This window comes from Mercenaria mercenaria, chromosome 11 (assembly GCF_021730395.1).
Source record: "Mercenaria mercenaria strain notata chromosome 11, MADL_Memer_1, whole genome shotgun sequence".
Taxonomy (NCBI): domain Eukaryota; kingdom Metazoa; phylum Mollusca; class Bivalvia; order Venerida; family Veneridae; genus Mercenaria; species Mercenaria mercenaria.
Window position 1 is genome coordinate 65,843,885 of NC_069371.1, and position 14,740 is coordinate 65,858,624.

The window sequence follows — 14,740 nt, forward strand, 5'->3', positions numbered from 1 at the left end:
AAAACTGCCGAACAGTCTCGACAGCCGAGTTACCTGACCAAACTTATTAAGCTGTACAGTAGTAAATAAATAAGTAGGGGTCATGTATCTTCTAAAAGAGATATTTTGTCTGACGGGTCAATACTGAAATTTCTTCCAGACTGACAGCTAAAATGTGGGTATGAACAAAGGAGAAATAAGGTTTGTTTACATTTCTATAAATGCAGAAAATCTCCTTGAAATGCTACCAAAATATGTCAAGCATAGATCCACAATGAAATAAAGACAGGAATCGGCTTACATAAAACACGAAAATGCCACTTTAGCTGGGAAAAAAATGAGGATTGTTTCTTTTCGCCATTATCCGGAAGTGCTGCTTGAATACCTAGTCAGCACTATTATTCCTATTATCGGCTTTTGTGGTGATTTTCACGAAGGGTCTAATTTTTCTGTATGAGTTTCTAAATAACTGAGAAAGACAATTTTCTTAGCAAAAATCACGAACCCCGCTCCATTTTGTCAGAGGTCACACGTTACTGATCCAGTTTCTCAAAGTAAGGATTGAACGCGGTGGTTTCCTCTTCTCGTACACACCATAATGTCCAAAACATCCCGATTGGACGTCACTTTACTTGTGACGTCATGTAATGCAAAATTATAAAACAAACGTCTTTGCGACAAATGTTTTAGAGCTTTAACAGTGAACAATGTTATTTATCGCGTCCAAACTACGATCATTTATGTGACGACCGTGTTAGGTTAAAGAGTTGTCTAGGTCATGATATAAGAGAGATAAAACGTTTAAGAGGACATATTTTTCATTGATTTTCTAACCATGGACTTATGTATATTACAGTTAATTTATGATAATATATTTTCAGATGCATCATGTTAATTAAGCGGCTCAGTAATATAAAATTAAGCGTACTTGAGATTTCACAGTGTACTAGGTGCAGTGCCATGCTTGATCTTTGTCCCATGATTTAGAATTTGGAGCGATAAGTTCTTTACTGGAAACGCTGACCCGAGCATAAATGCCTCAAGTATACGGAATACTTGATGAATTTATGTTGTCTCAGCAGTTTTTTTTTATATTATTTTCTATGTTTGGTTTCGCTACAAACCTCAGATAACCGAAACGTTTCACTCACCCCATACGACTTCGGGTGATCGGTGTTTTAATATATCACATTTAAAGAGAAATTACTGTCACCTATGCATGAAATATTTCAAGATACAATACGAAGTCACAAGCAAACCATGTTAAATATATATATAGTTCTAAATGTATAAGAGAAAGTACATAATTGTTGCGTCTATCTATTGTTACGTAAATAAAAGCAACATAGTAAAGGGGAAGACCAGAAACTGATTAAAGTTTATTGAGTAGTAGAAGGATATTCATGGTGAAGCTGACAGATAATAACTGTCAGATATTTGAAAGCCTGAGAATGTTGGCCAGTTATTCCCGTACACCATTGTACCAACTGTAGCTGTATGACGGACCCAGACTTCGTCTCCAGTACTAAGTTGAAGGACTACACTGTTGGTGCCTTGCTCATGCATGTTATCATAGGAATACATTAACACCATTCTTACTCCATTCTTGACTATCTCAGTCTCAAGTGGTTGACCTGTATGACTCATAATACTCGCAAAGAAGTAGTATGTGGCATTGGTTGGTGCAGTAAATACGCCAGTATTTGGAGAGTAGCGCTGTCCTATGTTCGTCACGATTCTGTCGAAAACTATTGGTTGATTGTTGCCAAGGTTAGTCATGTGTTTGGAAAGTTTGGCAGTGAATGCTACTTTTTCATTTTCTCTGTATTCATATGGTGCATTGAGCAGTACTGTAAAATAAAATATATGCATTTCACACTTCGGATATAACAAGTTAGATCCCTAGCGACAATATTGCAAAATGTTTATCGTAATAATAACACGGATAGCACAAATGAAAATTATTTGTAAATCTCAATCAAATGTTTCGGTGTGATAGAAGAAAATGTATAATTAGTTGTTTTGGTGAGTTTAATGCCATGCCACTTGATCACATTTATTGGAGATTGTACTTAACCGAAACGCTAAATAAAATGAAAAAAAAAAGGTTTCGTATGGACCGAGCTAGGCCGCTTTAATAGAACACATGATAGCACTGAAAACTTGTACTCACGTCTTTTGTGTCGTTGATACATTTTCGCACTTTCCACGGTGTTGGCATTATACCTCGAGTGCGAATCAATGGTGCTTTCTGATGTTTCTAGCTTTCCCATTTTCCCTTTGAGATGACGAATTTCATTCCTTAGTTCATTGTTGTCCTGTTTCAAAAACGCATTGTCGTTTTCCACGCGCAACACTGTTTCTTTCAACTGCAAAATCTCATCGCGTTGCTCAGCCAAGATGGCTAAAATTTTCTGCGTGTCTGAGTCATCGGAGAAGCTTGACACAGGAACCACAACTAAACTAACAAATAAACATGTGATGCCGCAAAATAATTCCATTTTGCAAAATATCGACACATAAATTTGAGAAATGTTGGCAGTAAATTTGTTGCCCGATGGTTGGATATAATTTCTAAATTTAGAAGGAAGATTGAAGATAACGAATGGGGTTAAAATTTAAGTATGCCAGTCTTTTACATGCGAATGATAAAAATATTGCATAAAATCTGTGACAATTTTATAAATGCGTAAAACATCATTGTGTTAGTGTTTGAACCTGACAAGTAGCCAAAAATTGTTTAACTTTATTATACGCCTTTTGTCTTAGGTCGGTTATTAATTACAGTCTCTGACCGCCCCCCTCCCCCCATATTAACGTCATATAACTTTCGTCAACATATTGTTAATTTTCCTCACTGCAAGATATGTGTTAACTGAAGGTAACAAGCAGGCCCCAAAGTACAATTAATCTCCCATAAAGGTAGTAGTTAGCTGGCAAAAATTATTAACGTACCATTTTCGCCACGGCCGATTTTCTGCACTGAAGTGAAGTTGAAGATAAAATTTTATGTCACTAAGTTTAATAAAGGTCATACACGTTTTAGATCTAGATTTGTCTTATACTCCCGCCATCCAAAATGTCTGCATTTGAAAGTCCTTCTTCCCGTGCATTCAAACAGCAGTGGTTGAATGTATTTGATTGGCTTCGTAATGACTCTGGGTCTTAACTTATATTTAGTAAATTGCTTTAAGATAAGATTATTACATAGGATAAGTTTTGGATATCACTATGAAGTCATGTACATGCAAGTTTGTATGCTCTTGTGTAAGTTTTCAGTCGCAGAAAATATTGTTTTAAGATAATGAATTTGTTAACAATAACAATTCTCAATTCTGCCAACCATAGTTGCATGAGCTATCCACTGTGATATGTTGTATAATGTATAGTTTAGAATAGATATTTAGTTTTAAGAATATATGCATTATGAAATAATTATGGTATATATCAAACTGCTACGGCTCCCACAATTACTTTTGTAAGGTCTCGGATTCTTTCGCTACTCCGCCTGCAATGTTGGCTACAATTTTTGGCTAATCGTAATAATATTTGGCTACAAGATTTTTCATTTTGCTGAAAGCTACAAGAAACTTTATCCCAGCGCAACTGCTGAAGTAACACATAAATACATCAATGCAATGCTTAAATAAAATGTTCTGGAAAGGAAATATATTAGGGTTATTATAAAAGTAGCGCGATCTGGCTCGAGTGGATTTTGCTAGATCAGACCTCAGGAGAAGCAAGCGCCGTGTGTAATCCGTCCGTGTAAAATCCACGAGAGCCAAATATAAAAATCCTAGATTTAGCTACCTTTTTGTTATCAAACGATATCTTAAATACTTGTTGATGTTGATATAAAAATGAGTGAAACTTTTTGTATACTTTTTTATTATATACCTATATAAATTCTGTAAAAAAAAATCGGCTTGTATTTCACAATTTAATATGAACAGACAGACAAAAATTCCGTATTGTACCTTTTGAATTCCGTATTGTACCTTCCGTATTGTATGTTGCCAGACTATTTTTATTAATATGCATGACCTGATTCAGTTCTATATATAGCGCAAATACAACTTCACTAAGATCCATTTAATATCGATAAGCATTGAAGATCTCGTTCAAGAACAAAACAAGAATCAAAATGGTAAAGGTATATAATAAAAGGGTCATAATAACAGTAGCTTGATCTGGGACTTTGTATTCGGCTCTCTTGGATTTTGCAAGGTCGGATCACACTCGGCGTTTGCGCGCCTCGTGAGATCCGATCTGGCAAAATCCACTCGAGCCGAATACTGCATCCCAGATCAAGCTACTGCTATAATAACCCTATTTTTTTGAACTGTGCCAGGTCATGCAAAAGTCCGATGATTATTGGTTATTAAATTTGTATTGAGAAATGTGCACGAGTTCTGCAGCGGAAATATTGCGCGACTTCAGGAGCGCAATATTATTCCGCGAAATAACGAGTGCATATTTCCCGATGCAAATCTAATAATCTTTTTATTACATACATATCCTACACTTTTTATTACTATATAAATGATTTAGCTTTGTTCTTTAGCCAAGTAAAAAGGAAAATATCGTCGTTAAAGAACTTTTAAACGTGACGACATGCATGAAACTGACGTCACAAATGACGTCAAGCACCCACTATGAAACTAGAACGTCAATATGGAAAAATATTGACGTTTCAGTTTCACTCTATTTTAACGGTGTGTATTAATGAGTATGTAATAACATGCAATACAAAAAGTACAATATGGATTTAGTCTGCCTTTTCATATTTACTTGAGAAATACAGGCTGTATTTTTGACAGAATTCATATAGGCATATAATGAAAGCAATTATTACATACTTATTTAAAAACTCCGTTAAGTTTATGTGGAACCTGAAACGTCAATATTATTCCATATTAACCTCCAATTTTCATATCGGGTGTGTGACGTCATTTGAGACGTCAGTTTCATGTATCCGTCGCTTTTAAAACATTTTAAACGACAATATTTTCCATTTAACACAGGCTTGATTAACACATTTCAACAATTCATATAATAATTGTAAGCGTGAGTGCATATGAAATATTTCTTTTATGTTTGTTTTAGTATTCTTAGTTACAGTAAGATTTACTATTCTCATTGATAGATACCTTCGCAAAAGAATGTAGAACCACATGTATTTGAATAGAATGTTTGACAGGACGAAAGATACAGATAGAAAACGCTTTTATTATTTATATCCATGAAATCTATGATACTGTTAGGAACTTTTGTTTTCCAAGCAAATATTTAACAAAGAGCAATACAAAATGATTAAAATTTAATGCGTTCGATCAGTATCTGCGTCTCACAACGCCTTTTTTCGTTTCTATTTATGGTAATATATGCAATACAATCAAATTTTAAAAACACTCAAACCTTTGCTACAAAACAATGACTACATGCATTGTACTTATTTAAATAGATTGATTGAAAATACATGTATGACATAAGCCACTCTAGACATTTACGATCACTAGATATGTCCAAAGAAAGGGAAAACATTAAAAAACTGGATGGTACAATCATAGGGGAAGCTTGGTAGGTAAAGCAAGTCACATAACGTAACACACCACGCTTATTTGAAGGTTGCATATATTAGGAAAGTCAGCAGGTGCTGTTAACACAAACAGGTTTATTTATAATAAAAATCGATCCAGATATAAATACGTCAGCTTCTTTTTCCAAAGTCAAAACTTCTTTTTACATTAACGGTATTTACAACTCTTCCGTACTACATAACCCTGTAACACCCTCTCTCTGAATTAATCTCGTGTTGTTCAGTTACCCTTTTCCCATTCTGTAAACTTCCAAGTCTTAATCTTAGTGCTCTATTAATCTCATCCAAGCTCCACGTCTGAACTCCTCATTCTCTCTGTCTTTCTAACCTGATTTGACCCTTTTCTAATCCTTTTTCCTGAGTATCTTTACCTTTTTTCAAGACCGGTAGCGCAATAACATGTTTACAAGTTTTTTTCAAACTATTCATAGCAATTTCAAAATCATGTCAATCAAAACGTCCACTTTCATTGTGTTTCATATTTGAACATTTATAACTTGACGATACACAAACAATTGTAATTAATAAGCAATTATAACTTTGTAGTTTATAGCCCAGTTTTCATTTTTGTCGTCAAATGATGTGTATAGTTTTAGCCGATACCCATTATACATCAAAGTATTGTATCTTTCTTAATATATATACTTAACATTTTTTTCGTTTATTTCTGAAATAACCTCAATCTTTAAACTGGCACGTCTTCTCAAAAGAGTTTAAGCTTTCATCTGAGTATGATAATGAAACTTTGTTTGTCATTTACATTTAAATCGCGTGTTAAAATAAATGTTAAGCTAATTACTGTTTTTAGTGACTATTCGGTACCGAATGTCAGTCCTAAATTAAATATAACATTCAAGTTCAAGTAAGAATTACATCTACGAAACTGACAACACAACTTTTAAAAAGAAATTATCTTTTTGTACAGTTTTGTACAAGTGGGTGTGAACACATAAAAGTAAATTGTCACAGTTCCCTCAAGTACAAAATATTGTGTAAAATGCAGTAAAACCTTTGGGTAGAGGATTTCATCCATAGCTCTACAAAACAATATCCAAAAAGTACAGCAACGTTTGAACAATACAACCTCCTCAAATGAATTTATAATCAACAAAGGTACACACAATCACATTTATAAAGTAAAACAAATAGTTAACAAGGACACGCTAAGAAATAAACATGCAGTAGGGTTCAAATTTAGAATGATCAGACAAAACATACCAGTAATGAGCTTTAAACGGTGAATTTCTGGCACACCTTCGTTTTTTAATCCGATCATGTTTCATAGTTTCCGGACAAAGTAAATAAAAGTTATAACTGGTGACAAGAGGCAAAATATGTAAGGACAAAATTCCTACGTTAAAATTTGATTGAAACCTTAAAGTACCTTATACGTATGTACTTAATATATTTGAAAACGGCATAACAAAATGAGGAACAATTTTAAGAGACCCACAAACCAAGCTTAATGACAACTATTAAAGCACATCTGTATTCTGTGCCAGTGAGTTTTGAGATTGTCCATCTGAAAAGAAGAGAAAGCAAGACGTCAAACAAAAGAACTTAACACCGAACATAGGCGTGTCTGAAAACATTTGGGTCATAATCTTTTTTTTATAAAATGTTTCAAAGTCTTACCAGAACACTTGAAAAATTCTATGACTCAGGATCTTCCGATTGTAAAAGTATCAAACCTTGCCGCGTCAGTGTAATCCGATTACTACAATATTCTAAAACTAAAACAGTTTGTAAGAATGATAACGATAGCTCTATTAAAGGAGTATTGTGTCGTCAAATACATTCACTACGTCAGTTAAAGTTTTCAACACAAGTACGTATACAACTTCCCGTATATATCATTAACTGAGAAATATATACTCTATAGGTTTTGACGTGTGGTACATGCCCATCTAGATGAGTGACATGTTCAACACTTAAATCGAATTGATCTCTCTTACTATTACTATTAGTCTGTCTTTTATAACATATCAGGGAGATGTAAATCCAAACGAAAATAGTCAATTTTATTCAATATGAGCACTCAGGGGTAAATAGTATAAGACAGTGGATCAACTAACAGATTATAGGTTTAAAGAATATCATCCAGGTAGCGTGATTCACTGCATTCCGTAATAACGTCTACTTGTTCTCTTGAGAAAAGCTCCACGTCAAGTCTTTTTCATAACATAAAATAAAAAAAAAGGGTATCACCACAAAAATAGGCTTACGGCAGCCAGTTATTTCAATTTGCAACACACATCCGCTGCAACTCTGTCATAAATATAAGATTCGCGCATGTGGGATAATAAGCCTGTAAAACGAAGCCATTGGTTCCGTCTGCCAACCATGAACAAATACACCTTTCATACTCCATAGACCTTGCCTCAAGTAGATCAGAAGGTGACGCAATCGTCGTTCCATAATCAATGCATTGTTCCTTGGCTTGCGCAAACGTCATATTATATCGCACATACGGACCAAGTGTGTGGAAAACTGAAATGTTACAATCGTAAAGTTTAATCATGTGTAAAATACAGCTGATCAATAAGCTATTTGAACGTTCTAAATTAAAAAATCATGTAAGTCGTAAAAAATGTCTGTTTCCGGTAACAAACTAGAAAAATGCGTGAAGGTAGGTCGGTAATTATTTTGTTCTATATAATGAAACCTTTTAAAAATTATTTTCGTGTCAAAATGAATACAAATAGGGGGGTTAGGTCATGAGAGCATCAGTAAGTTGATTTCTAACATGACTGACCTTGTTTAAAGCATAAGCGCAGTTTTGAAACTTTTGCTAAAACTTAGAAAAAAATCTCAAAGGCCATAAAAAACATTTAGGGTCAGGCCAAAAAAAATATTTACGGTAGGTCGGGTTACAGGAAACAACCACTGGAAATGCAAGTCTAAATACCATAAAATTGAGTAAAATGCCCGATATAAGTGTTGCACTGTTTCTAGTTAAAACTAAATCATATTGTTCACAAAAAAGGAGGCGAAAGTAAACCAGAATTAAGCTATTGATTTTCCCTTTAAACTTATTACTGTACAAATAAAATAAATAATAATAATGATAAAAAACACCTCGTGAAATCTTCAAATCAAACTGAACAAAAATCTTTAAGACACTACAACATTGAAAATGATGACTGATAAACACTAATCTATTAATGTATCCGCTTGTACTGTAAAAAAAGGTTTGCCTTGTTTCTCTTTACAATTAAAACATTAACTTTGACATTTTGTACATTTTTAAAAACGTTGGTGTTTGGTTAACCGGACTTTTTTTTGAAACGTGACTATCCCTGTTGGAAATTCTTTTTTGTTTTTCTTCTATTTTTAAAATATCTTGATCAGCTTAATTGGGTTGTTTATTTTACATTTTGTCATTGTATGTGTGTGTTCGGGCTTAACGTCTTTTTCAACAATTTTTAGTCATATAAACGACGGTTTTTACTTGTAGCAGTGAGCGCAATGCCCAACTTTATAGTGCTGCCTCACTGGAATATCACGCCGTAGACACATTACATGATACCCCACCCAGTCATTTTATACTGACACCGAGCTGACCTGTCCTAGCACTACCCTCTAAATGCTGAGCGCCAAGCGAGGAAGCTACTGGTACCATTTTTACGGCTTTAATATAACGCGGCCAGGGATTGAACCCATGACCTCCCGAGGCGGTTCTGTTCATGAGAGGCAATGAAATAATTCACAACCCTCAGTACAGCTAATAAGAGGAATGCCTTGATAGTGAAATTGTACGTGGTTTTGGTTGCGTTCTATGCTTCCAAAGGGTGTTTTCGTAACACTATCAAGATATCTTATTTAGCATAAATTCAACATTTTCATACAAAGACTAGATCTAGATTTTGTCTTTCAAACTTGCCTATATTTGACTATTAAAAGTAAACATGTCCTACTGCCACATGTGGAGAGCTTTAAACTTTAAAATGAACTTGCTTTATAAAGCCGCAATTAACAAAAAAGAAAACAAAAAGAAAAAAGAGGAAAACAACAACGACATGTAACAGATAAGGTGAATAACAAGGTATATTATGCATCGATTTGAAAGTCATGTATTAACTATTGCTTTAACATGATATACACTAAATATCAGTGATTCTCGCCAAAGAGCCATTAGATATGATAAAGATGAACAATTTGACTACGGAATGAATTTTCAAGGATTATATTTATCAAACTGCATTCAACGAACACCCTTACAGATATGTATAAGTTTAGAAGTCTTCTACAAGAAACAATGATTGTGTAGAATTGTGCCAATCCTAATAATCTGGCATAGCTCATACATTACCTGGGTACCTTATCCGTGACATGGTCGTTCATCCGGCTGCATATTCTAACACTAGAGGTACACCTGGACTTTCCTTGTAATCGTCGACTGTATCATATTCCGACAATAGACAGTTTTCTGACGGGTATTTGTAGGATGCTGATATACAACCTTGCCGCACTGAGCAATAGGCTAGACACTGTGCATGGCTTGCCGTACCTATCTCTTCAGAAATATATCCTGCTTTCAATTTATAGTCTATACGAACTTTATGTTTAAGATTTTGTGCGGCGAAACACATTGCTAATGCAAGTAGAACCAAAAATGGTAGACACGATTTAATTCCAGTTTGTGTCATGTTTGCGTCGAATTGCAAGAAAACGTGTTTTAAGCAACCCTCAACTTCATGTAATTACTTTTTTTTGCAAAGTAATTGAAATAAAGCAGACTGGTTGTGACATTATTATGATTTAATGTAACTGATAATCTATTCTGGTCGGCTGTTTTTGAATTGAAAAAGACTGGTTGTGAAAAACAAAGCGAAACACCTTTTTGCTTTATTGGACTTGATAAATTATCCACGACGGATATGTCCCAAAAAGTAAGGTTCATTGTGATGAGAACTAAAGCATAATTTTCTAGTGCTTATGCAATTGATCGATTTGAAAAAAAAACTCTGCTGATATGATCTGTAGAACATTTGCCATACAAAGAATACATTTATCATTGACAATTAGTCTGGTTTAGCGACAAAAAGCAAGCAGCGGTTAATGTCACAAGCAATATCCAACAATGAATACTTTTAAAGTTTAATGAAGTAGAAACCAATGAGATCAGGCTAGGACAAAGGTGTCTATTGTAAAACTAGCTCTACCATTTAATTCTATGAAAGCGGTAATTGTCTCAAGCTCAGATGTTCTACAGGGATGCGAAAAAAGCAAAGTAAACGACACTTCCATCATCAAGAACCCTTAACATGACTTATTGTTCAACTTAATTCCAGAAAATACTTTGTAAAGTTCCACTACTAGCACCCGAGCGAGTATTATATGAAAACAAACGTTTGTAGCTGTGACTTCATTTACTGAAAATATGACCCTCTGCATCTGATCTGACCAAATAGTCATGAATAACCAACAAATAAACAAACACTTTTTCCTATTTAAAACCGAAAGTATGTTTTTTTTATTGCTTACAGATCCGTCGCGCATCTTCGGACTTTTTTTCGGAAGAATGCTCCGAAACGAGGCTATAATTTATAAATAGTTGCAAAATACAGCATGAACAATCAACACCATTGAATACTGTATACATTTATGCCCAAACTATAACGTGATGTTTACAAACATAATTTTAAATAGATTGAATTGAAACTTTGAACATTGAACATTCTTGTAACTGGTCAAAATGTAAATATTTCTTGTTTGAATACCAATTACAAATTAGCTCAGAGGTAAAGCACATCTTTATACACACATCAGAAATTTTGCCGTGTGTGTTAGAAACGGCTGTTAATTTTCTTTTTATTTTTGCCCTAAAAACGATTCCTTCTTTTCACTTTGACACACTTTTACAGCTTATAACAGCTCCCTTTTTCATACAGTCAGGTTTATTATTTTTGTAATAGATCTATGCCAAATAAGACACACAGAACCTCGCAAGGGTCAATACAAACAGGCGTATTGTTATTATATTGTGTTATATAAGATACATTGTGAAGCTAAACAGGGGTTACTTATTTAACTCAAAAGGAAAAAGATACATTGTGAAGCTACACAGGGGCTACTTATTAAACCAAATGGAAAAATATACATTGTGAAGCTACACAGGGGTTACTTATTAAACTCAAATGGAAAAAGATACATTGTGAAGCTACACAGGGGTTACTTATTACACTCAAATGGAAAAAGATACATTGTGTAGCGACACAGGCGGGGGGGGGGGGGGGGGGGAGGCTACTTATTAAACTGAAATGGAAAAAGATACATTGTGTAGCGACACAGGGGTTACGTATTAAACTCAAATGGAAACATAGTTTGACAAACGTTACTACTTTATAGGCAGACTAGAAGTTTTTCTTCAGTTTCCAGTTCATAATAACTGCTTACTCGATGGTAGTTGGTTATTTAAAACGGTTCCGAATACATATTTTTGACTAACAAACTGTCAATTTCTGCAATAAACCATGTTTACTATGCTAAATATTATTGCTTTAACTGATACAGACATTGTTTCAAAAATGCCTTTTTACTCCCCTGCGTTTTGTTTTTAGTTTTATCAAGCCGCGTTGTGACAATCTTTATATTGTCACATCAATTTTAAAATTTTCTTAATACGTTTATGCAAAATTTTATTTTTTTTTTGTATTATATTCTTATTTTTTGCAGCCACCAAGTTTTATTTGGCAATTTTAGTTTCAAGTTCTTTTTAAGCCGTTTTTAACCAAGTTCCTTTTTTGTTATATAGAGGATTTTTGTTTGTTCTGAGGTATAAATTTTGTTCCCCTGCACCTGCCCTTGCACGCAAACATTTGGGGTTCGTTTTAGGCGCTACTGTTTATTGGGCCCGGGGTCTGCTCTCCCATGATTTTATACTCTCCTATGTATGTAGGATATTTTAAAAATAGAAATTTTTAAAGAGGCCGGATGGCTCATTAGGAGTCTTTTTCATGTACTTATTAAACAATTTGGGCCCGGGGTTCGTTCCCAGGTCGACTCCATTTCTTTTAAACAGCTCCTTCTTATGGGGACCTTTTTGGGGTTTGAAATAAGTTTATGGTTACTAATACTAACACAAAAAAAACACCAGCTCAAGGTTATTGTTTTTAAGGGGTATATCTCTTCTTTTAAAAAAGACGTAAAACGTATTAGTATATATAAGATGGCCTTCGAGTAGCTCCATGGTTTCCGTAAGAAAAAGATTTTAAAACCGTAAGGTATTTTTAATAAGAATATATTTGTAATGTTAATGTGTCCTTGCAAAATAGGGGGTCAAAGTCGTGTGGATCTTGGTAGATAGTTAAAATTTTATATGGGTTCCCCGTAGTTCGGGGTGGGGTAAATTTTGGGGAGACCCAAGTCCATTCGTATGACCAGGGCACTCATTGTAAGTTTTTTTTTGTAAAAAATTGTAGGACAAACCTCGTTCGGGGCCCCTAGGCATAAGTACAAGCTCTTCTATTTTTTCAAAAGATAGAATGTAAAAAATGTAGGCTAAAATTCGAAATGACCCCGTAAGGGTCCCTCCATTTGGAGGATTTGTTTGGGCAAGAAGAGACGGAAAGGGGGTATTTATACCCCGTCTAGTGTTCTCCTACGTCTCAACTGATGAGCAGAAACCGATAAGCTTTGGGTGTTTCCGTGGACATCGAACTCGATTTTTTTGGGTTTCGTAAAGAATGGCACAACCGGGAAAACAACCAAAGTAAACAAAAAAAGATGGCGTCTGACCTGGGTAACAATGAAAAAGGAAAAGATTAAAGGCAAAAAAGGGGTCTGGGGCTAAATTGAAAGGAATCCCCCGGGCTATTTTGGGGTAAGGAAGTTGAAACAATTTGAAACAGAAAGGTTGCCACGACGCAGGGGATAGCTGGAAACGGGGAGGGGCGGGGGGCCCGGTCTCCGGTGAGATCTAAAATCTTGGACACAAAAGTAAAGGGTAAAAAACAAAATTTTCTACAAGGGGGGTGCCAACATTGCACCCTCCCAAAAAAGGTTTGGGTCCCCGATAAGGTAGTCCCGTTAAGCGAAATTTTGGGAACGGGCTTTTAAACAACATCACATAAAAATTATAAAAAGTAAAAAAAAAATAACCTTTTCAAATTTTACCCAATTGTGTTTTTCCTTTAATAACCCTTAAAAAAAATTGTTTGTTTAAGCAACCTTACTAAACAATGAAAATTGAAGAATAAACATTGTCAAAATCTGATATCCCCCCTTTGGGTATTAAAGCACCAGTTCCCTTTAAAAAATTTGTTTCTAAAAAAGGAAAAAAATTTCAAAACAGTTCAGCATTTATATTTTTAACAATTTCAAATTATTCAGTTCATGATTGAATTCATGCATACATTAGTAAAACTTTTTTCAAATAATTTTTTACTCCAATTGATTTTAAATGGTTTGAGGGGGTTTGGTGTTTTTTTGTTTGTTTTGGTAAATTTTGTTTAAAATTTTGTTTAATTAGTGTTTTTTATTAAAAAAATTTATATTTTTAAGAAATGTTTGGTATTTATGTTTTTTTTTATAAATAAAGTTAAGTTTAATTTTTTGAATAAAGATTTTGAAAGGTATAGAGAATTTTTTTAATTTTATTATGTTGGGATATATTAAATAGAAAAAGATTTTTAAAAAATTTAATGATTTAATTGGGTGAAAAATTAAAAAAAATAAAGGTTTACTTTCCCAGGCGCCTGGAAAAACAGCGATGTTTCTGGAAAAATTTTTTTAAAATTAAGTTTTTATGATTTAAAAATTTCAAGGGTAGCAATTTCTGAAAATATTTAAATCTAAAAAGTGGATCAAAATAAAAGTAATACGGGAAAATATTAATAACTTAAAGAGGTGCAGCCATCACAATTTGGACCCATATTAAATTAGTCACTCCAGGTAAGCCAAATTTACGCAGTCTTTTTTTTCTTAATTTGAAATATTTCGTAACACAAAAATTTACAATCTCATATTCTTATTTTTCAGATTGCTGTGGGACTGGATCAGTGGAGGGTTTTTTGAAAAAGGATTTGGGGTTAGATGTGGGGGGTATTTTTTCCAAATAAAATGGTGCACTCACTTGGGGAGTTGGAAAAGGAGGTTGCTTAAGAAATAGTCTTTCCCCGAAATTTTTGGGTATCCCATAAAAGGGCCCGGGGCCCTAAA

The 14,740-nt window shown here is 34.1% G+C and overlaps 1 protein-coding gene across 1 annotated transcript; it reads right to left on the reverse strand.

Annotated features, from left to right (window-relative positions):
• Window positions 1-1,345: 1,345 nt before the first annotated feature.
• Window positions 1,346-2,576, reverse strand: LOC123532518 (heavy metal-binding protein HIP-like). Its single transcript, XM_045313975.2, has 2 exons — window positions 2,153-2,576; window positions 1,346-1,829 (listed from the first exon to the last, which is right to left on the reverse strand). Exons 1-2 carry the CDS (start codon window positions 2,478-2,480, stop codon window positions 1,381-1,383), a joined length of 777 nt encoding a protein of 258 aa, XP_045169910.2. The 5' UTR covers window positions 2,481-2,576; the 3' UTR covers window positions 1,346-1,380.
• Between the last annotated feature and the right edge of the window lie 12,164 nt (window positions 2,577-14,740).

Coding starts and splice junctions, on each gene's coding strand:
- LOC123532518 (XM_045313975.2), bottom strand. CDS start 2,480: ATGGAATTATTTTGCGGCATCACATGTTTATTTGTTAGTTTAGTTGTG. Junction 1,830..2,152: donor GTATCAACGACACAAAAGAC/GTGAGTACAAGT, acceptor TTTATTTTACAG/TACTGCTCAATGCACCATAT.